Source organism: Typopeltis vanoorti, chromosome 2 (assembly GCF_054136105.1).
Source record: "Typopeltis vanoorti isolate ZY-2024b chromosome 2, IOZ_Tvanoo_1.0, whole genome shotgun sequence".
Taxonomy (NCBI): Eukaryota; Metazoa; Arthropoda; class Arachnida; order Uropygi; family Thelyphonidae; genus Typopeltis; species Typopeltis vanoorti.
Window position 1 is genome coordinate 23,225,967 of NC_143550.1, and position 25,267 is coordinate 23,251,233.

Here is a 25,267-nt window from a genome sequence, read left to right on the forward strand (position 1 = left end):
TGTTCTTCCATCTCAGGGTATCACTGTTTGTTGACCTAGGATTGCCCAATTTGTCGAACAGACAGACCTGCAAAATGGCATCTTATCACAAGCCTCTTTCAAACTCAATCATTTCCCTTCTTGCAGCCATTTCACCCAGGTACAGTTGAATTGACTTGGGAGCCTCACACTCCTCCAATTTATACTCGCTACAAACACATGACTCATTACATGCCACAATGCACCTTGCCCATGGAGGTGTCTGTTGACTTCTTTCCGAGTAGTCTATTTTATCTGTTTGGCCATTTGGGTGATTAAATAGTAATGAAAATTCCAGCAAAGAGAAATAATTGACTTGCAGAAAAAAGAAACTTCCCAAACCCTTCCATATTTACTTCGCAAATGTATATGCATTTGGCCTTAACCCAGCTTGTTCTTCTGCAAGTTTTTCTTCCACAATTTTTTAATTATCACATTCAGCTTTATTTCCTTTCTTATAGATGAGAACTATAAGAGCTCTACTCCAATCTTCTCTAATTTGACCTTCTGATCAGGCTTTCTGAATTATTCAAGCCACTGCAAAACTTTGATAACTCCACATTTGAACATTTCTGGTTAAATATCATCTACTCCAGTTGCCTTTCCACATTTCAAGTTTTTGATGTTTTTTTTTTTTTTTTTAACCTCAACTATTGATTATATTCCTGTTTGCATGCCTCCTGAAACTTTTCTACTACTATTCTCTCAGTCCTTGTTCATTTAACAAACATTCAAAGTAATTACTCCTGACAACTAAGATATCCTTATCTATAATTTTCATGTGACCTTTATCATCTCTGATTCCTTTTACAGATTAAATTTGGTAGATCTGGAAAAGCCATATTACAAGGTGCCTAACCGAAAACCTTTTCAAAACACTAAAATTATATGGAATAAATGGAATATTATACAAAGTAATACGTTATGTCTATTTGTATTGTGAGTCAGCAGTTGGAATTGAAGGAAATGCAGGAAGATGCTTTGATGTCAAATCAGGAGTAAGACAAGGATGCACATCATCTCTACTCATATTCATCATCTATATGGATTGCATTATGGAAGAAAGTCACATTAGACCTAATATTAAAATTGGAGATATCAAACTTATCTCTTTGCTTTATGCAGATGTTGTTGTACTTTATGATACACACACACACACACACACGTGCATTACAGCTGTAACAAATTTGGCATCAAAATCTGCAATAAAAAGACAAAAACTGTGAAAATATGCAGTTACATGGAAAACTCCAGGTGCTTTCTCACTGGAGACCTAGAGCAAGTAAAATATTTCAACTAATTTAGGCACAGTTTTTAGTGAAGATGACAAATTAAATTTGGAAATAGATAATACAATAAGCAAAGCTGGCATGGTGGGGAGCCAGTTGAATAAATTATGTGGAATAAGAGAGAAATTAGCCAAAACACTAAACTAGCAGTATACTATACAGTTTTCAAACCAGTTTTAAGTAATTGATCTGAGAGCTGTGTTACAAATAAAGCACTTGATCAACAACTAGTAACCACAGATATGAACATTTTGATAAATATTAGAGGAGTGAACTGATGGCATCAATTGCAGAATCATATTAAAAATGAAGATATTAGAAAGGAATTTGAGATAATCTAAGGGTGCGACCACTTAAGCAGAATGGAGAAAAAACAGTTAGCAAAGCAGGGTTTGATGCCATAATGGCAGGAAACAGGCCCAGAGGAAAACCAATGTCTAGGTAGATTGATTCAGGAAAGTGCATTAGAGGCAAGAAATGTTAAATGTGATGATAGTCGAGTGCTGACAGGTAATAGACTAATTTTTAGGAAAATTGTTGATAGGAGATTAATAATAATGTATACTTAATCATGTAGTGTTATTATTATTATTATTATTATTACATGACACCTCCAAGAAGTCCAATGACTCATCGAGGGAGGGCACCTACTCTAGAGCCTGAATACCCCTTAAGGGTACATATCAGAAAATTGCTGATGATAATGATGATATATATTGATTTAATTCTGTCTATCCTCAAAAATATTGATTTCCATTTTTCATCTGCAAAACTGCACCTACTTTTCCTAACATAAAATCAAATTTAAGCTCCTTCAATCATATTCATGTCAGTAATGCCATGAATATGATGAACATGCCAGTTTCACATCTTTTGATTCTTTTTATCACAAAGGTTTCAACTATGCTATCCCAGAAGGTATAGATGCCAAGGCATTTACTGTTACCTGCTATCTCACACAAATTGTTTATGTGCTAGGTAACCTAATAACCACCTCCTGATCTCCCCTGAGGGAGAAGGAGTTCAAGCACTCTTGATCCCTTCCTCACTCATGACCATAGAAATTTCAGACCACGGTTCAACCTTTTTTGATTCTCCCATCCAGAAATAAACACACACACACACACACACACACACATTTATGTTGACTGACAATATAAGAATGCTTAGTGGTACAAGCTTTGTAGTTTTATGTTTTGTTTCCTTAGTTGGATTATTTCAGTCATCTGATCCAATATTTGCACTGAACACATGTCCCTGTTCTCCAGAAAGTATTCCAAGACATGCACTAGAGAAGAACAAAACATATTGCAGTTGGCTTTCATCTTCTAATGTGCAAAATAGTTTCATGCATATTAACAGCATGTCAAAAACTGATTTTGAAATAGACTAAAATGAACACTTGCAACAGGTTTAAATGGCATTTTTGCTTTCTATTTCATTACCAAGCAATCGACTTTTGTCGATTTTTGTCTGACACGAATTTTGTCTGACTTCTACATCTAATTCACTCAGATAGTTCTGTGGCTTTGTTATTCAGGAAAAAGCTGATCTCCTTGTTTTTTATATTTCTTCAATTCTTGCATGTTTGATTTTTGTAAATATTATTTTTTTTCATTTATATATATTGCAAATCCCATTTGATATGCCAGAAAAGATTTGATGAATCTTGTTCTCCAGCATTGGTTTCTGTACTGTGTTTCCTTTTATATTCTTTCCCATTCCACTTGATATCTGTCTTACAACTTTGAAATTAACCCAATTCAACCCATTCCTAATAAGGGTAGTGAATCTTTACCATCAAGTTCCCAACCAGTTTCGTTCTTCTTTCTGAAGTAATGGAAAAAATATTAATAATTGATTCTGTATACTCTGAAACCTTTCAATTAATTAATAAACAATCACTAGTAAGGATTCTCTCACTTTCTGTGAACATGAAATCCTCTTATAATGCCTGCCTTTTAAAAAATTATTATTATATGAATCCTCCAGGGAGTCCAAAGACTCATAGAGGGAGGGCACCTACTTTACACCTCTCTGTCTCCACCACTCACTTCACCCACTACACCAATGCCATCTACCGCCCACCACCATTAGTATTTTCACAGACCATCACAAATACCCATGCCCACGGCAGGATTCGAACCCGCAGCCTTTCCGCTAGAGAGTGGATACGCTAACCACTCAGCCAACCAGGCCAGCATGATGACATGGATAAGTTTGTGGAAATCTCAAGTAGTTGTTCTTGGTATCTTTTGAAGTATTTGATTGTGTTTGACACAAAGTCCTATTAAGTAATCTCCCATCATATAGTGTGTTCTCTGAAACTGAATTGCCAGCTTTCTCCCTGGTCAGACATTATTTATATTATAGATGGCCACTAAAGAATGTCACTGAACTTGAAAACAATATGCAATTGTGCTGCTAATGTTGGGATTCCACAGGGCTCTTTCTTACAACTATTCTGTATTTCCTTTTTGTTGCCCTTCTTCAGTGGATCAAATCCAATTCACAGTTTTATTGATGGCAGGATACACTCCTCTTCCTTTTTTGGGCCAATCTTGAATCACTCAATTCAGCAAAACCTCCAGAATTTTGACTTTTTCAACTTTAAATTCTGCTCTGTAAACCCTCTTTCAATGGGATTTTAGTAACCTTATTGATTTCAATTCTAGTGAGCTCAATCATATTTTATTTCTTTCAAAAAAAGACCCTTTTTTTTTCCTTCCAATCTTACTTTTGGCAATATGAAAATTCCTGGAAAAATTAGATTCCTTTCGAATAACTTTAACCATAAATCTTAATAAATATTAATAACTTTACCTATAACTGTTAATTGCAATAGGGAGTCACAAATCCACCTAAACATTAAATGCTGTTTTCAGATTTCAGGTGGTGCTCTTGTTCTTAAAATCTGATCACTGACATTCAGTTCCTGCTTTGGATTTTAATTATTTCAATGTTTGCTGTATATATCAGAATTAGTATTGGAAATATCTCTACCATTGTCTTAAATCTCTTAAACATGTACTGCAGCTGTACAGTACTCGACAGTTCAATTCCAAACACAGAAAATTTTTTTTCTTCTTTATTTATTCCTTCTGTTGTTGTTGTCTTATCTTCCATCTTATGTATTTCCTAGAGTATATACAGTCTGCAGATCTTTAAATCTAATGGTAACATATATCACTTATTTTCTTACTTCAACCTTCTGCCAATCCATCCACAGTTCTGTAGTTTAAATTAGTTTTCATCTATTGGGTTACTGTTGTTGGATTGTCCTGCCATAGTAGTAATAGTACATCCTGTCTTTTGATCCACCATCTTGTTTTAACGTTGTTCTTATTAAAGTTAATTAATTGTATGTTGATTACTAAGCCAAATATAGGGAAATTTCTATTATACTGCACCACCCTAAATTCAGATTAGTCTATGCAAAATAGTGGAATCAAATATTAATTAACTTTAGCAGTCTAATTTTTTTATATAGATTTTAACACCGAGTTTAACATCAACATTTAAGGTTCCCGCTAGGTCCAGTAATTTTATGAACGGTGCAGTGAAAAAGAATCAGGCTAACAATCAGGCAAACAAACAAAACAAAAAATTGAAATCAATAAAACAAAACATTTAATGCAGGGTTATTAATATAAACATAAGCATACTTTGGATACAAGATAATGCAAAAATAACTCTGTTCAACAACTCATAACATTCACTCAACTCTTGGTATTAAACATTGAGTCTTCAAAATCTGATTTCTCCCTAACAGACAAAGATAGTTCTAAAGTTCAATATCACTGAAATTCACAGCAAATATTTTAACAATTGTATTCTCTAATTATCCTTTAGTCAGAAATCACATAGTTCAGTCAAGAGGTAGTTATCACTTTAAGTGGGGAAGACTATTAATCTTCTAGCTTCGGTTAATTTCAGCATAAGCACCACAGTTAATGTTAGGATTTAACAGGAGGAGTTAATTCTTATAACTTCACTCTAAAATGCTATAAAGTACAACTGTTCTTACCAGAATAAATCCTTGCACATATTATTTATTGAGGCACACTTAAAACTTTAGTTAACTATCACACTGGAGCTACACATTTCAAAAGTAATCTTTTTTAAAATAATTTAATCATTAATCTGAGCACATTACAAATGCAGACACACTTGCACTAGAAAATTCACTTATTCCTCATATACTACTTTGCAATAGAATCAGCTTTCCACTAATCTTCCTTGGAAGCTCTGGAATTCAGCATTAACTTCAGAATTCCATATCTATATTCTGAGTAGTTCATTTATATCTTGATCCTTCATAATCTAACGACAGCACTTAATTCTTATTACTACAACATCTTACTTAACTCTGTGCTGCTAATAAACAATTTCCTCATCTCTATTGTGCTGTTCTGAGTGCTGTTACTGTGTGCTGAGTGTACTAACTGCACTCAGTCCCTAGTTCCCCAGTTCTAGTGCTGACTGCTCTCTGACTCCTGACTACTCGACTCTCCGACTCCTTTGTTTACTCTGGCTTTCCGTTTATATACCTTCACTCCTTTTTCCCGCTAAAACTTGTTCTCACTGTCTAGCTTATATCAATTCCATCTCACGTCCCAAACTCGCGCGCTACCATGCTCGTGCTTTCTACTTTTAACTCTGTCTCCATGACAACAATTAGAGTAGTACATAAGCATTACATAACATTTTACCTTTACATACAGAAATAAAATAAAATGATATTTTTCAATTCAAATAATATACAATTAAATAAGATGAACACAAATTTTTCTACTATTAATATAGGAATAAATAAAATAATCTGGACGTTATTTTTATACAGAGTTCTTTCCAATATTTATACATATCTTAGATTAAATAATTAAAAAAAAAACTAAAAGGTATTATATGAATCATAGTTTATAACAAGAGATTTACATTAAATAATATCTACAAATGTAGCCTTGTGATATGGTGGATTATGTTGTATTCTGAAGGGAGTATTAATAATTTTAATTTTTCTTCATTCAGAATCCAACACTATATGTATGTATGTGTATATATATATGTGTGTGTATTCCTGAGCTTCTACTCGGTTGTTATGGTACATTTTAAAAATAGATATTTAATGACTTTAAACCGAGATAAAATATTAAGTTTTAATTTTATCTCGGTTTAAAGTCATTAAATATCTATTTTAATATATATATATATATATATATATTTGGAAAACTGGGACAACAAACCTTATATTTTATAAATACATATTAAAAGGATAAAAATGGATTATAAAACATATGACAGTTTTCTGTTAAGAAAACTGTCAGATAACAAGAAAGGAAGATTATCTCTCTTGATATGTGAAGGACACCCAGTTCTCAGTGCCTTGTCAGGTGCACAAAAGAGTTCATGTTATGTTTGCCATTTCTGAGGAGAGCACCATTTGGATTCCATTCTACACTTCATTAAATAGTGTCTTCTTTGTGGTTGGATATTCAAGCAACAGTTCAGTTCTGTAACTTCCTACATAAGTTTTGTATAAGGTATTGCTTGGACTGACTGATATGATTTCCTCTTATGTCATTTACAACTTTTAAAGTTGTTACGGAGCAGCAGTGAAGAGGATGTTACATATTCTGTGTGTTTCTTGTCTGTACAGTGTAGATGCCAGTAATGTTCATGCCTTCTTCACTAAAAAACACACATACTAACCATAGTAATAAGTTTTAATACATAAATATTTCATCTCAAGTATTTTGGGACATCCTCAGTACAGTAATTCAAACAATACTAGGAATAACATAAAGTCAGACCAAATTTAAACCGCAATGACGTTCTTACTATTCCTGAAGTATGGGAAATTGTCATACAAAATTGTAAAATAATCTCTTTATATATGTTTTTTTATTTTTATTTTTTTTTGTTCAGCTATCTTTTAATTTACTTCTAGAACACGTTATTGCATGCATATTGAGATTCCATTGTAATTATGCACCCTAACTGTATCTTATTCTTAATATTGTTTGAATTACTGTACTGAGGATGTCCCAAGATATTTGGGATGAAATATTTACATATTAAAACTTATCACTATGGTTAGTATGTGTGTTTTTTAGTGATGAATTCACCACAGATTTCATTGTATAAAAGCGTTCATGGCTTCATGTTTAGTCACAAGTGCTAGAGGAAGTGTCAGTGGTATATATTGTGCAATTGTTTGCAGCACAAGTCAGAAATGTGTGCTCCAAGTACTTGGAGTATTGCAGGAGACACGGATAAGTTTAAGATAAAAATAAGTTTATTAGCTTCTTTTTGATGCATTGTCTACATTCCACCTTATTCCAAATCCATTCTGTTGCATTCATAGGAAATTACAGGATAGAGCATTTATGGACTCAACAAACCCTATAACCTTCATTAATGGTATAATTATTGTGTATACGGTTTGTTGACCCCATCTGTCAGCTTTTCGTGCATACCAGATTATTTCCTGACTATTTTGTCATCTTCTGTCTTTTCATATTGTTCACTGCTATGGACATTGGAAAGTTCACAGTTTATTAATATCCACAAGCAAACTGTGTGAACTTCCCAATGTCTATAGCAGTCAACAACACATGCTGATACAGGTATACATATGTTTCCATCAAAATTTTATAGCAGTGTATTCTTTTTGAAACATTTAGCTCACATCACTTGCCACTTGTAGAAGGATATTTGAAGGTATTTAAGAATATGCTTCGTGTATGTATATTTAGTAGAATGGAACAGAAGTATTTTATTTAGTAAATTTATATTTTTAGCTCGCCATCGAAGATTCCAGTTAGTAATAATTCACCTAAAAAATTTGTTGGAGATAATGTAAATATTAATTTGACCAAAGTTGGTGCAGCATATACTCCTGTCAGAACATATGAAGCTTCATCAAGGCCATCCACTTTACCAGTAACTACAACTAGTAATAAAAGTGCTCCAGTTACAACTACAGTTATGTCCTACCATCATTCAGAACCTATTCCTGTGCCATCTCAAAAGGAAGCATATGAGCAAATTCAGCGAAGCTTACAAGATTCCCCTTCATCATCACCTCGATCCATTGTGGGAGGAAGCCAGACAGTATCTCCTCCTCTATCATTATCTCCATTAACATCAAAGGTTAATATATTTTATTGATAACTTATTATTAAATTGATTTTAAATATAGTACGAAGTACTTCAAAATGTAGTGGAGTTAAGTTTAAAGTTTAAGTTTAAAATTAGCCAGATCAAATTCCTTTACAGCCATTTAAGTTTGAAGCAAATTTCTAATTTGCAAATACAAAAGTTTCAATTGGGTTTCATACTACCTTGGCTTAATTTTACATCTAATCTTAAGAGTTGATAATGAATAGGGAAAGAATAAATAGCCTTTCCCTAAAGAGAAATCATGGGAGTATGATAAGGATCTGCACGTAGATTTTGTACACAGTCTTGCCATAAATGCTGTTACAACTTCTGTCCCCCCCTATGCTGCCCACAGAATTCTATGAAACTGGGTTTTTGCACAGCCAACATTTGCATGATTATCAGTAGAGAGAGAGACTTGTCTAGTTGTACAGGTTAACATGCAGTGGGGAGAATTTGAGAACTGTGTAGTTGTAATAGCACTTCACAAGGTTGGAATGCAGCCACCTGTTATTTTAACACTCAGGATCAGTAGAATGTTTGTGTATCAGACTATTAACTGTTATTAAAATACAGAAGACATATCTTATCGCCAATGAACAGGTCAACCATGCTTTGTTAGGATACAGTAACTTGTGAGGGCTGTGAAGACATGCCTCTGCCGTAAGCCTGTGAGAATGCAGAAAGTGATGTTGTGCAAGAAAGAGATGAACATTTTGCAGAGAATAATGATCATATGGACTAACTGATGATCTGAGGCGAGAACCTATAGTTGTTCTACTGGACACTTCCTAACACCACAACTTATGCGGCAGAGGGTGATAAAATCAAAGGCACTTCTCCAGCAGTATGCAAACAACAGGCACAAAGATATTCTCTTCACAGAGGAGAAGATTTAAGAATTCTTACATTCTTCTTTAAGATTTAAGATTCACCATTTAAGAATCAAAACTGCCAAAATGTATTGGGTATATACCTCTGATGGGTGCACAGCATGTGCCATAGCAGCCAAGATTGAGATGGTCATCATCCAGCATCATGGATGGTTTTGCCAGGATGACTTAATAGAGGGTATGCAAGTTGTATTTCTTTGAGAAAAGGGTTTTGACCCTTTTCTAAAAACCCCACCTCGCAGTGTATTAAACACCTTGCTGGAACCTGTGGTATGGCCCTGAACAATGCCTTGTTTCATGGTGGGCAGCGGACCCTCCAACAGGACTCCAGTACTGCACACAAGGCAAGGATTCCCACAAGAGTGATTGTAGGCAATGTGCCCAACCACATATCACCATCTGATTGGCATCAGAAGTCCCGATCTGAATCCATTGGACTTCAAATTGTGATCAGAGCTTGAGAGAGAGTAGGCAGCAAGAAGCGATACTCCAGCATCACCAACCTAAAGGTGGATATGAAATAAGTGGTGCCAGCATTTCCATTAGATGTTGTGCATGCTGCCATTAATATGTGGCCTCAATAGACTTTGGGCATGCGTGAAGGCAAAAGGGGGACATCAAATTGAGTGCTACTATATGCACATACGTGGGGTTTGTACGTACTGAAAGCTATAAAGGATTTACTCATAGATTAAAGGTTTGTGCATTATGTTAAGTTGTAACAGTATTTATGGCTAGACTAGGTAGATGTGGTAAATGAAACACTATACACAATTCATATATTTAAGTTGTAAGTCAGCAGTTAAAAGTGAAGGAAATACAGGAAGATTCGCTCACTACTTCAGCAGGCAAACTGTTTTGCTCACTCACTGCTCTCTAAGAGAAAAAGCTAGCATTCTCATAATATTCCTTTCACGCCATCTTTTTCTTATGCATCTTCTTCATTCAATTCCATTCTGGATGAAATTTTATGTATGTTTAGGATTTCTGTTAAGTTCATTGAGTCATTTCAATTTTGGTTTCACTTGGATTGTTTTATGCCAGAATTAAGAAAAACAAAATTATATCTAGAGTATAACTGTTATTATACAAGAACACCATTTTGAAATGCAAGGTGGTCTGTGATTTCTTTGTCAATTTAACCAGAATCCATCACTGATATGAAATAGGATCAACAGTATTCACAATTATTAAAAAATATATATGTATATTACAAATTTTAATTCTACTGTACAACTGCCTAATTTGTAAGGCAGAAGTTATTTCTCATTAACAGATAATATGGTAATTCATTAATGAAATATAAGGGGAATAAAAGGCATTAGCAGATTTATTTATTATGTATTTATTAATGGAATGTTCATGTGGTTGGCCAAGTGGTTACGAGCTCCGCAACCATATCCCTGGGAAAGGAGTGTCCTGCGTTCAATTCTTGTCGCTGATGTGAGAAGCCAAGGATCTTTCTCAGACATAGCCAAGTTAGCAGGTCTTGGGCGTGGACTGCAGGATTTTTCTCCCCAGTTTATTTGGGGGTTTTTTTTCCCCGCAAAGCAGGCAAACTGGTCTTAAGAACACAACACTTCGCAGACAATTACACGTGGTTGAGTGTGAGGGTAATGACCCCACTTCGTAATGAGTTATGAAACCCAAAAAATGGGAGGCCAAGGCCTTACATGTGGCTGTAGTGCCAAAGAAGAAGAAGATTTATTAATGAAATAAAGTTGCTTTCTTCTTTGATATTTATATCATCTTCTTAAATAATCAAGTAGTTGAAATATTGAGGAGCTCTAAGGAATATCAAAAGATTGTTAGATATTCAGGTTTGCTGTGATTGCCTGTATGGGCAATCAGAATAAAAAGAGCTAGCAGATTAAAAATGTGCTGATTTCAAACTTAGTCAGAAGAGAAATTAGAAATTATTTATTTATAGCATTTACCATGGAAAAGTTTGGAGTAATATATGCTGTTGCTTTCCACATTTCAAGGACATAGAAGCTCGGCACTTAGTTGACCAGTTTTTTTTCCTCTGGCAATTCATTGCATATTTCTGCACATGACTTTCTCTTTTCAGGTTCCTCCACCAATATCTGGGCATCATTATATCATATACTCTTTTCATTCTGTATATATATATACACACACATATACAGTCATCCCTCTACTGGGGTTCCGTTTCATCCGATAGGACATAAGTCAATACATTAAATCAACAATTATAGAGGTTAGGACAGGGGTTCCCAACCTTTTTGGTCCCTGTACCCCCCCCCCCCCCTTGGCTTTTAATAAATTATCTGGTACCCCTATTCATTATAATAAGAAATAAACTCTTAAGTTTACCATACAGATTCAAAGAATATAAGGAATAAACAATAATTAAGTTTTCATAAAAGCTTTATTCGGTAAATAAATCAATTACATTATCATAAAATTGTAAAATCTTTATTAAACTGCAGTAAAATCGACTAGTGAGACCCTTGATTCTGTTTCTTATCCACCAGCAGTTTTATTCTTGGTACAGTTTTTGAAGTAGATACCTGCATATCATGTTCCGGCTCCAGTTTGCTTCTTGTTTTGCACTTTATTGAAAACAGAACTGAGAATCCTGATTCACATAGATAAGTTGTTATAAATGGAATTATAGCCATGTATAAGCATGTTTGGTAATAACAGGATATGCTTCTCCAAGCGTACACCAAAAATTTTATAACTTAATTGATCGGAATTCAATTTGGAGTTTCTTGTTATTTCGAGATCAATTAGCTCGTTTTTCACTGGATCGTTGTCACTGATTTTTTCTAAATCAATATGAAAAGGGTTACGTATCCAGACTTCATTTGGTCATGAATTATTCTTGCAAGTGCCTCTTTCAAAGTTTTTAAATGCAATATAATGCTATCACGAACTTCCTGTTTTTGTTCATATGCCGTATCTGAAGTGATTTCATCAAGAAATTTGAAATTGGCAAAGTTACCTAACTCCACCCTTCTTTCCCAGAGAGTCAATTTTTCTTGAAACAATTGTATCTTTTCTTCAACCTCTGCGAGAATGACATTTGTACCTTGCAGTGAAATGTTCACAGAATTAAGAATTCCAAATACATCGGAAAGATAAGCCAAAGAAATCTCAAAGTTTGGATCTCTGAAATATGAAGCAAAAGCAGATTCTTTTTTGACTAAAAAAATTCAATTAAATTTCTAAGTTCGAAAACCCTTCCTAAAATATTTCCTCTGGATAACCATCGTACTTCTGTATGAAGCAGCAGTACGATATGATCTGCTCCAACCTCTTCGCACAAAGATTTAAACACATGGTGATTCAATGCTTTTGCTTTGATAAAATTCATGACTTGAACAACAACATCCAAAATGGCTTTCAAATTATGTGGAAGTGTTTTAGATGCTAAAGCATACCAGTGAAGGATGCAATGACTTGTAAAAATATTTGGGTTGATTTCCTTAACTAAAGCCGTGAAACCTGATTTTTTCCCCAACATAGCGGGAGAACCGTCAGTACAAATAGATTCTACTAATTCCCATGAAAGGCCATTTGAATCAAAAAATCATTCACCAAATTCATCAAGTCCACTGCCTTTGTTGTTTCTTTCAAGGGTTTACAAGAAAGAAATTCCTCTTTTATTTCATTCTGATGTATATATCTAGTAAAAACATGAAGCTGTGCACAGTTTAAACTAATTATTATTATTATTATTATTATTATTATTATTATTATTATTGTTCCGGGAAACTCCAAGGAGTCGACAGACTCATCGAGGGAGGCCCTAACATCATGTCAAGAACAACTATTCAACATTCACACAGTATCTATCATACCTTGCCTTGAACTCATTCACGGTCGTAGCACCCACAACAGACTCTGGAAGCTTATTCCACTCATTTACGACTCTCCAAGTAAAGAACCTAGCTCTAACACCCTTGTCAACCACACTCTTGCCCAGCTTCCATGCATGACCCCTAGTCCTCCCACCACCAGTCATATTTTCAAAAATATCTTCTGGATCAGTCTTATAAAAACCCTTCAGTAATTTGAATGTCTCAATCATATCACCCCTCCTTCACCTATCGTCCAATTTCTGCAACCCACAAATCTTTAACCTATTCTCATAAGGTTCATTCCACAGACCTGCTATCATCCTGGTCACTCGTCTCTGGACCTTCTCCACTTCCTCCACATCACGAAGAAACCCTGGTGCCCATAGCTGGGCACAGAAGTCCAGTGGGGTCTTATCAAGGCTCGATACAGAGGAACAACAACTTGTTCGTCTCTGCATGTTAAAGTATTTTTCAGAAGCCAAGTGATTTGGTGAGCTGTTTTAGTTACTTTTGCAATGTATCCCCTAAACTTCAACTCCCTATCCACCAACACTCCCAAATCCCTGGCCTCATCAATCTCCTGGAGTATGGTTCCACCAATGCGATGTACTGCTGCTATTCTTTTCACCCCAAAGTGCATAACCTTACACTTTGCCACATTAAATTGACATCCATTTTTTCATCCATAGCCCAGTCCTCCAAACTATCCAAATCATCCTGTAAAATTTTGACATCCTGTGCACTCACAATTGCTCTACCCAATTTTGCATCATCAGCAAACAAGTGAACACTTCCTCTCAGATCCTTTCCAATATCATTGATGAACAAATTGAAAAGCAGTGGTCCAAGAACGGAGCCCTGTGGCACTCCACTAGTCACACGTCTTTTAGACTCCACTCCTGAATAAACCACTCTTTGATATCTCTCCTTCAGCCACCCTCTTATCCATCTCACCAACCCTATATCTATACCCATCTGCTCCAGTTTACTGATTAGAGTTCCATGTGGTATCCTATGAAAGGCCTTGGCAAGGTCCAGTAGTATCACTGTAAACCCATTACCCTTATCCAGTTCAGCCGTCACTGTGTTATAAAACGTGAGCAAGTTACTGAGGCATGATCTACCCTTCACAAAACCATGTTGTCCCCCATACAATATCCCATTTTCATCTATCCAATCCTGTATTCTTTTCTTGACTAATTTCTCTAAGACCTTGACAATGATTCCTGATATGCTAATCGGTCGGTAATTTACAACAGCAGTCTTGGAACCACCTTTATGCAGTGGAACTATTTTCCCCTCTTTCCACCCGCTCGGGACTAACCCAGACCCGAGACTCAAATTAAACAAAATGGTCAAGGGTACTGACAATTCTTTAGCTGCTTCTCGTACTACACGAGCTGGTATACCATCCAATCCCACAGATGTATTGACATTGAGGTTATGCAATAGACTACTGACCTCCACTTCATTAACCACAATTCCCGTATAATCTACTGGGTTATTCGTTTCTGCAATGTCACCACCTGGATGATATACTTTTGCAAAGTGCTCACTCAGTAACTCAACTGTCTCAACTGATTCAGTTACCTCCCTACCATCGGCATTCTTTAAAATCAATCTACCATGTACATTTTTCCTTTTACTTGCTACATATCTAAAAAACTATTTAGGATTCTCTTTAGCCTGCATGGCCAATGTTCTTTCGTAATCCTTTTTTGCTTTTCTTACCACACTCGTCACCCTTCTGGCCTGCGCTTTATACCGTTCGTGTGCCTGCCGGTCACCCTTCTCCTTAAATTCCCTCCATAGTTATTTCTTTTTTTGCAACTCAAGCTTAATGGTGTTATTCATCCATTTAACCCCTACTTGATTTATTATTCGGACTCTAGGTATACAGTCAGCCATTGCTTCATGCAAGCACTTCTTAACTACCTCCCATGCACTATCAACTTCTAGTCCTTGCAGTTGTACATGCCATGGCACTGAACCAATCAAACTCCTAAGCTTGTCATACTTTCCAGCCCGATAATTCCACATGTACCCTGTCTTAATTGAAAATTCTACACCTTTAGCCACCTCCCAAGTTAAGACCCTATGATCACTCTCACCGATTGGTGACAATGTGGTCATATTTGTTACAGCCAAATCCTCAGATGTAATTACTAGGTCAAGCACTCTCTGACCCCTAGTATTTTCCATTACATGCTGTCGCAGATAGTTATCCCTTAATAACCGCATAAAATCCAGTTCCTTCCTCCCGTGTGTCCTCTCCTCACTCCAATCAATGCGACCATAGTTGAAATCTCCCATAATAATCACCCTCCTTCCACCCATTTCTTCTATTTGCTTGTGCATACTGTCACCACCATCTTTTCCATCACCTGGTCTATAGCAACACCCAATTGTATATTTAGTTCTGCTAGCCACAATCTCACACCAAATGGCCTCAAATGTGCTCTTTTCTCTACCCTGCAATTCAACTTCTATTCTCCTTGGCTGTAGCTCATCAGCTATCATCAACAATACTCCTCCCCCCATTTTATTCTCTCTGTCATTCCTGAACACACTATACCCATCACATTCAATCCCACTAGTTATATCATCTACAGTCAGCCATGTTTCACTAATACCTATAACCTGTGGTCTGGAAGTGCCAACCATGGCCAAAAACTCTTCCTTCTTGTTCCTAATACTCCTAGTATTAGTGTACATGAATTTAAGATCCCCATTAGCCCCAACCCTACCTTGATGCCTTATATTAACTATCCCACTCAGATTTGTTGTCCTTATTTGCTCTGGCATATTATATTCATTCTTACATTCAACTGCCTCCATAAGGACTGTATCTCTACTCCCGCCCCTTAACAAATCTAGTTTCCCTGAATTTGCACATCCACTACATTCAGCAACACTTTCTCAAGTCTTCTTACACCGTAACCATTCAAATGCAAGCCATCCATCTTATATAGATCCTTTCGCCCATCAAACTCACTCCACACATCCACAAATTCCACAACACTCGTCATACATAACCCACGCATAAAGTCATTCGTAATTATGGCCCTCCTTTTAAACATTTCACTGTCATACCGTGGCAAAAGACTAATCATTCTAACTCTCTCACTCTTTTCTTTTGCTACCTCAAACAATTCATTCAGGTCTTCTATCATTTCCATTTTGTCTCCTTTCAAATCATTCGTACCTGCCACAACAATCATTTCTTTCACCCTTTCCTTTTGCTCTCTAATAGACTCAGTTACGTCCTTTATGGTTGCACCAGGTTGGTACGATTTTGTCAAATCCTCTTCTAACACTCAGGCTGTATGGAGACTCATTAGTACGAGGCTCCATACAGCACTCTATCCTTCATTTTGTTCATGTTCACATTCATACGTCTATTTTTCCTGTCATACCTTTTATTATTGGTTGGTTCATTCAGTCTACTTTTGTTCATGCACTCTAGCTGCTGTTTTGCTCTTTCTATCGCACTATTCAACAACGCGATCTCACTCAATGCATCTATCTCATCTTTTTTGTTCTCTGAGAAACCATTTATACAATCATTCGCACTTTCTACATTCACACTCTCACAATTTTCATGTACAACCTTGCCGTTTCTTGTCATATCCCTATTTCCTTCATTCTGAAGGTTGACAAAAATATCACACTCACGATCCGAAATACACTTCAATTCCTCATTCTCCCTACATTTTCTACACACATTCAATCCTTTATTATCATCTAACCACACTCCGACTGCACTCCGCAAAGCGTACATTTCACAGCTAGTACACTGACTCATTTCTTTTATGCTACCGTTCTTTGATAACGATGGCGAACCTTCATTACTGGCCGCCATTTTCCTTCGCACAGGTGCCATACTTATTTGCAACGTGTTTTGTCAAATTATACGTTATAACACACCAAAAATAGGCGCACTAAAATACGCAAGGCAAACAAAACAAAACTACACAATATTAAGTAATTTGTATCGATAACTGAAAATGATACTTATCTTATCTGGAGCTTGCACGAACACTACACATTACGAATTCATCTAGTGGCGACTTCCCGACATAGATTATGTTGTAAAACACTTTAGTACACTAACCACGCTAATAAAGCTCCAATAATATACCAAAATTACACACTTAAGTCCATTAAATTGAATCCAAAACATCAATAAATCAACAAAAAACACAAATCTCTCAGGAGCTCTCGATAGCACGTCCGTTCACCAGCTAGCCTCGACACCAATCTCAATTCTTGCTGGACTTTTCTCGATTTCCTCCACTACCTGTACACGTATGTCTTCTGACATTTCTCGAATCTGATCACAAATTGTATTATTTGATAATGGTATTTGTGCAATTTTCTCTTTTGTTTCTTTACCACACATCAACTCAACCATGTCCATAGCAAATGCGTCACTAATGTCTCAGCAATTGTATGTGGCTTCATTTCTTTGGCGACCCTCAGTGCGATTCGATAACTGGCCTCCAGTGCTGGCTTCTTCAGGATAATAAATCCATGGTCATGAAGTGTGATATTCTTACTAAATCATGCATGTTTTATTCTAAATGAGGACTCTGACTCGTTAGAATGTTCAGGATGAACATTCTGAAGATGCTCTCTCAATTTTGATGGCTTCATACTGCCGTTGCTGAATATCTTTGCACACCTTCTTTGTCAAGCACAAAAGTAAAACCATATTGCACATATGAATCTTGGTAACAACGTTTCTTTGGCGTGGTCATTCCTTTGGTCTGCAAAAATAATATTTTTTGTATATAAATCCTGATCTAACCTTTCATTTTAAAAATAAGCTAAAAAATAAATAATATTTTAATGTATTTAAATCTTGATCTATCCTTTCATTTTTAGAATAGACTAAAAATAAACGATAAGTTACTTATGAGTAAATTAAAATTTAGTCAGCAAAAATGAAGTCGGCAAAAGTAATTTAGCCAACCTATGTTTATCGCTAAAACGTGTATACTGTGAGCATGTCGAAATGAAGCAGTTTGGAGTGTGTACCATACAGTACGTCATGCACAGGAAGTGCAGATGCTGCCGCAGAGGCGAGCTTCGAGGGAACACCGATCTGGCAATTTCACTAGCTATCTTGAATCTTAACCGAGCATTTTGAGTTATCGGACCCTGCAGTGAGAAAAAATCTATGCAACCTCACTGTGTCCATGTCCGAAAAGAGACCTGAAATGTTGCTGGTGTAGCTGACAAACAGTACCAACATGGACTAGTCCAGAAATGTTGATAACATAACTATTTTTGGAATACATTAATAGCATGATATACTTATTTACTTGCTATTCACCGTATCCCCTGGACAAGCTTCCCGTATTCCCTGGGGGTATGGATACCCCAGGTTGTGAACCCCTGGGTTAGGGACTTAACTGCAAAAAGTATACTGTTGTTTTAACTTTTGAACAACCTTATTATAAAACTGTACTGTGCGTTACTGTACAACTGGAGAATAATCACCGAAATCACATCTTCATTACCTTCCCTATGTGAAGGACCAACCTGCGGCTTTTCTAGTGTTACCTTTGTTTTTTGATAAAAATGTCTAATGTGCTTTGCTTATTCCTCTTCTTCTTTTCATCATAAATTTGTTTATATCAAGAAAACGCATCATGTACTTTGCTTTCTACTAATAAATAGCGGTCAACATTGGGGTCCCATGTCTTCAGCCATTTTTGAGAACATCGCTAACTGTAGAGAACAAGATCCTTCACTGTAAATTGTTTAACTACCTCTTCTTGTTTCTCTTTTCCTCCTCTTCATTTTCTTGTTCTTCCTCTTCTGCAACATGTTGTTCCTCCAGTTCTTCGTTGGTCAACACTTTGGGGACACTTTCTATGAGTTGAACTAGTAGTTCATCATTCACTTCGAGATTCAGATTGTTTTCTAGGCCTACTATTTCTTCACTCAATTTACTAAGGTCTTCATTTTTTTCAAAACTTCCAAAATTGTGCACAAACCTTTTTAATGTCTTTTTCCATATGCCACTCATACATTAAGAGGTAACTTCGTTTCATCATCATCATCATCAAATTCCTGCCATGTACCCTCAAGGGGTATACAGGATATGAAAATAAAAAATGATGGTACAACATAACTTCGTTTCAAACCACAGCATATTTTTCTATTAAAAAGTTCTCCATGATAATAAGCCTTAAACAGTGAAAGAACCTCCCTGATGCATCGGTTGGATCAATGAAGTAGTGTTTGGAGGGAGAAACATGACCTTGATCATGGGGTGAAGATCACTGATGTAAGGTGGAGGACCTGGAGCATTATCTACAATTAAGAAAATTTTAAATTCTACTCATTTAAGTTATCCCTTAACTTAAATAAGTTCATGTCGCTGAATTGAAGCCTTTGTCTCTTCATATAATTAGTAATTAAATTCTACATTTTTGTTCACACAATAGCTTTCCATTTCATTCACATAACAGTTGTTTTCAACATCCTCAAGCAATTTTTGAGTCATTCATGACTTCTTATTGTTTCGATAATGAACTGAAAGAATATGCTTCCTAATGTTTTTGAAGGCTTGTGTATTCTCAGTGTGCCATATCACAAACATTTCAGCTTACAGCAGTCCCTCGATTAATGCACCTGATGTGTTCTTTAAAATAGGCGCATTAATCGAAAATGCACTAATCGAAAATAATTACCTATGGGAAAATGCATAATTCATTCCTCAGATTTCTTTTTTGACCCTTAATTTTTTTATAAAAGAATTAGGGTATGTCTCAGGGCCTAGTTAAAGGAAAACCATGAAGCTGAAAGACAATAAAACATATCCAGAATATAAATTTATTATTCTGCTTCTTAAACAAAGAATTGAGCTAAAGTAATTTTGCAGGCATTCTGTTTATTTTTTTCATATAACTGAGGTATGACCCTATTGCCTTTCCTGCAAATTTTACGGGTTCTCTCTTCACCAGGGTCAGTCTCTAAGCATCGCTGCTTAAAAACTTCGATTGTACGAAAACTATTTTCAAATTGTTTCTGTGAAATGGCTTGTCAGTGATTAAATTTTCTTCATATTCTTCAGGATCTTCCTGCTGTACATCTAAAATTAGCAGGTTGGAATCACTCAACTTCTCAGAATGAGATTTAATTAACTTAGATTCATTTGAAAAGCCTTTAAAATCATTTGCACAATGTAGAAGAATGTGCTTCCAAACGGCTCACATATTGCTAGCAGTAATTTCATTCACCTTTGCGACTTTATAACCAGCCTGAGATTTCTCTGATTTGTTTAGAAAAGTCTTGGAAGGCATTCGCTTCCAAAAAAAAGGCCAGTTTCATCGACATTAAATATTTGTTGATCGCAGTAGTCCACTTCTTACACAATTTTCTTCAAAATCTCTGGATATCTCCTTATCTGCACTTGCAGCTTCACCTGCCATTAGAATATCATGTAGGCTATTTCTCTTTTTGAAACACTTAAATCACCCGCACTAACGTGGAATTCTTCTTTTCCATCATTGATAGCCCTTTCTTTCTAGGTTACAAAGAGACAATGCTTTTGATTTAATAAGGCCAGTGTTTAGCAGGCTTCGTTTTTGGTTACACTCTTCAATCCATGTAAAAAGAAGTCTCTCTAATTCAATCATTATAATACTTTGATTTCGAGTGCATGTATGACGAACTTGAAATAGCCTTACCTTTCTCTTTGTATTCAGCAGTTGATTCACCCATTTTTGTGTTCTTGTCCTATCTCTGCTCTGGATTTGCCTTGTTCATTTTTCTTTATTATTTCTAGTTTTTCTTCCAATCAGATTACTTTTTGTATCATTTTAACACTTCTATTATTTGCTCATAATTCTTTTACTCATGATTAAAGGTTAGGAAAATAATTTAAAATAAAAAAAAGTGAGGAAAATACAGTAATTGCACAAGATATGATCAGCAAAATGCTATGTAAAGCAGACGACATAAATTTTGGCGGTGAATTTGGAACATAGTACATGGAAATATGCCATTAAAAAATAACTTTGTAAAATGTTTCAAATTGGTAACTAAATTATTTCATCCTGGTAAGTGATTTTTTAAAATAGTTAGCCATAAAAAATGTATAGATCGAAAATTTTTAAAATCTTCATTAGGTTTTTTTTTATTGGGCATATAGGGGCTATGTTGTACAAAATATCACGAAATATTTAACGATAAATACACAAATAACCTATTTCTCAAACACAAAATCAACAGAGGAACTGTTGAAGACGTGTCGACTGCCGAGGGAGTTTGCCGCTGAATGCACATGATCCATTGTTGCTAAATAGGAACCTTTTAACTTTACGCTCTCATGCGTCTTGTTCGAAAGTATAGTTGAAAATGTTATTTATTCCGTTATGATATCACGGACATATCTTTGAAAGGATGTAACTCGAATGGACGCAAGTCAAGGGATGACTGTTTATCTCTCTGGACTGCCAATTGTTTTTCATCTTTCTTGGCACAAGAACATCACTTACAAAGCTTTCTTGCCTTCAAAATACTTGGCATCTTTTTTCACTTACAACATTAGAATTCATACAGAATTCTGTATGAATTCTAAATCCATGCAAACTTAGAATACCATTCTCATGTTTTGGATGATGTACTTGTAACAGTTCTGAACATTGTTGATCTGTTCAGAAGAGGGTGATTCTTCTAACTGAAGATCCCCTGCCCCTCTCTCTATCTATCTCACTCCCCCCCCCCCCCAACTCATATCAACTGCTAACTTACAAATGATCTGTTTCTACCATTTCTGTAGGTCCCTCCACTTTCCATTATGCCTTTGCCTCAAGCAGCGACTAGTCAGCATCCATTTGCAGTTGTCTGTTTTCTGGAACAGCCTTTCACCTTAATTGTTTCACAGGGACTACAACCTCCATTTATTCAAAATGCATATCAATAGGCTCTGTAGCCTCCTTGTTTGTGGGATGGAATTTTTTTAAAAAAAGCTGCTGATGGAAATTTTTGTTCATGTTATATCAGTAGCTTGTATTTTTATGAAAATATGCTATTTGTTTATAAACACTCATTTAGTGGCATTCTTAATTGTTGGAATATGTAACTGATGAACTTAGGAATGATAAAAATAAGTACCCCCCCACCACCACCACACACTAATAATTTGAAAACCACATGCATTAGCAGTATTCAAGTAGGAAAGTTCAGTTTGTCTGTACAAGCCTTCTCAGACAATGCTGATCACGTTCCTGACAAACTGTATTAAGGCCACAGCTATGCCTCTCAGACAAGCAATTTGGATTATTTTTCCACTGATTAAACACCTGGGATATCTCACCTTTTGAGAAACCAGTCAGCTCTGCTGTTTTCAAAATCATGGCTTCAGGCATAAAGGTACCCATAAGTTACCCTTGGCCTTTATTGAACTCTGAAAGATCCTCTATTTTTTCCATTATGATCAAGATTATTAACAATTACTGACCAGCAGCATTCTTAAATAGTTGCCTAGAACACATTGTGATGCACGTGACCAAGTATTTTGCATATACAGCTGCATATAGGTTTCTAATTCAGGGGCTAGTATGTGAACTTATTTTCATGAGACTTAATATTTATAACTTTGGAGGGGAAATTGACAAACAGTTTTAATTTTTCTTAAAATAATAACTACAACTTTATATTAAGATCTGACTTCATTTTTGACTGTGTTAGTGAAGCATGCAATTTAACTTTACTAATGACATGTGCAGTGGAGTTACTCTTGAAATTGGTGATTATAATGACTTTCTTGGAATGTTAATTCTCAGTCTAATGTTGATATATATATATATTTATATGAAGTACTGGATGTTAATATAATTTATTGTAATTGTTGGAAATATCCTGAGGTCAGCATGCACACATATTAATAGTTGCTTATTTTTACTAGCCTCTCATACCTCGTTCAGATCCAATTCCAGTCTGTAGAGATTCTGTAAGCTCTCAAGTTAGTGAGAACACTAAAATGATAACAGATATCAGTTCATTGTCTCCACCTACAGGTAAATTTTATTCTAATGATTATTGATTATACATTTATTAAAGAAAAATTATCACTTGCAAAGTAACAGAGGAAATAACTTAGTTATAACTTTGCTTTATGTATTGTTACTGACCATTATAATTTATCCTAATTTTTTTTTATTAAAAAATGATTACTGTTATCTGCTTTGATAAACATAGTTGTTAATATTGCATCCTTAAGCAAAACAATATTTTGCTCAGGCTCATGACTTTGAATGATTGTGACATATATGATAAATGTACCAAAGCAGCCCAAGATAACAATTCAGTATATCTTCAGTGGTTCAACTCAAAAACCCAGCTTCTCATGTAGTTTATGTTACCTCATGCAAACCCCTTTTTTTTTAAAAAAAAATCATCAAATCCAATATAGACTTTGTAAGTTTTGCATCTTTCTAAAACACCAGTCGAGCCATCTTTCCCTGCTTAAGTTTGTTATTACATCTGCCCTGTCTCTCTCATACATACAGATGCTACCATGTGACATAACCTAAATGCGACAACCAAAAAAAAAAATGCTTCCCACTTTATCATAATTGAAAAAAAATCCTTAATTTAGATAGTCCCCTGTTTCAGATGGCATTCCTCCAGGTGGTATTAAAATCTTGTACCCCCAGAAATAATACTTCCTTTCTTTTGCCTATGCAAGCTGTCATGCTCATCTGGCATCCACCCAAAAGCATAGAAGCAACTTTGATTCTATCATGTCCATAAAAAGGTTGATAAAACTCAACCAGTAAACTATTGTCCCATTACCTTGACTTCAGTACTCTCAGAAGTAATATGATTTCTCTAAGAAGTAGGATGAATGGTGAGTGCTGTCATCAAAGCTATGGATAAGATTTGTAGTGATTGAGGGTAGGTCATTTATGTATAAGAGAAAGAGTGTAGGTGATAGAATGGAGTCCTGAAGCATTCTACATTGGTGGCAAAGCTCAAAAAGAGGCTGCTGTCCACTATGACAGTCAATGACCAGAGAAAAAGCTGACTATCTAGTTACAAAGGGTAGGTAGACTGAAGGAAGGCAGTTTACAAAACAGGCCTTGATACCAAACATGATCAAAAGCCCTGGAAATTTCAAGAGTAATAGCATAGATTTCTCCAAACCTTTTTATGGCATCCAGTCAGGGCCGTGCCGTGCAGTTGTACAGATTGTGCCCTGCACAAGGGCGCTTAAAGATGAGGGATGCCATTTCATCATGGGAAATAATAAAAAACACACATATATATTTTCTTATTCTCAAATTATATCGTACTATATAAATTACACAATTACAAATTATAGTTAATGCAATAAAAATGAAATTTAAAATCAGTCAAATTATTATGAATTCTTAATAATCTAACAATATTTTTAACTTAGTACATCACCAGTTTTATTGGAATTTGTTTGAAGTGAAACATTATCAATATTACCACAGTTTTTATTCCACAGAGTAAGCATCGACTCAGCGAAAATTGTATAAATATTCTCGATTATTTATTATATTTTTAGTGGAAATTATTAGTTTAAGACAGACCGTGAATTCATTCTTATGCTGTGCTTTGCCCTTTGTGGATGTGCGATTGTGACTGAAACAGTGACATTGCTTTGCAAATTTTATGGCTTTTTTCAAGGACATTTTTTTATTCCATATGCTGTGTTGGATTCTGATTATGTAGAGATTAAAGTAATTATTATTTACTTCAGAATCCAACATGATCTTCCATCACAAAGGCTAGACTTGTAATTATTATTTAATGTAAACAACTTATTTTACAATTTAATATTCATATAACTACTTTGATTTTATCTAATATTTAATTAATTATTCAAAGAGATATGTATTAATAATGAAAAGACTGTATTAAATATTATTAATCTATTTTAATTATTACTATGTTAATATTATAAGAACTTGTATTTGATAATTTAACTGCGCATTAATTGAAATGTAAATATTCTTATTTTGTTCCTGTTTGTAGAAGTTTAGCGTTATGCAATACCTCAATTTTATTATATTTTGTTTGGTTG

At 35.3% G+C, this 25,267-nt stretch overlaps 1 protein-coding gene across 2 annotated transcripts in view; it reads left to right on the top strand.

The window, feature by feature from the left end:
- Nucleotides 1-25,267, top strand: part of LOC150108873 (serine/threonine-protein kinase unc-51-like) — a 400,205-nt gene that overhangs the window by 187,682 nt on the left and 187,256 nt on the right. For both annotated transcript variants that reach the window (XM_090410511.1, XM_090410519.1), the window contains exons 15-16: nucleotides 8,111-8,462; nucleotides 23,120-23,231. In XM_090410511.1, coding sequence (XP_090266637.1) covers nucleotides 8,111-8,462; nucleotides 23,120-23,231 — 464 coding nt within the window. The remainder of the gene's footprint in view (nucleotides 1-8,110; nucleotides 8,463-23,119; nucleotides 23,232-25,267) is intronic.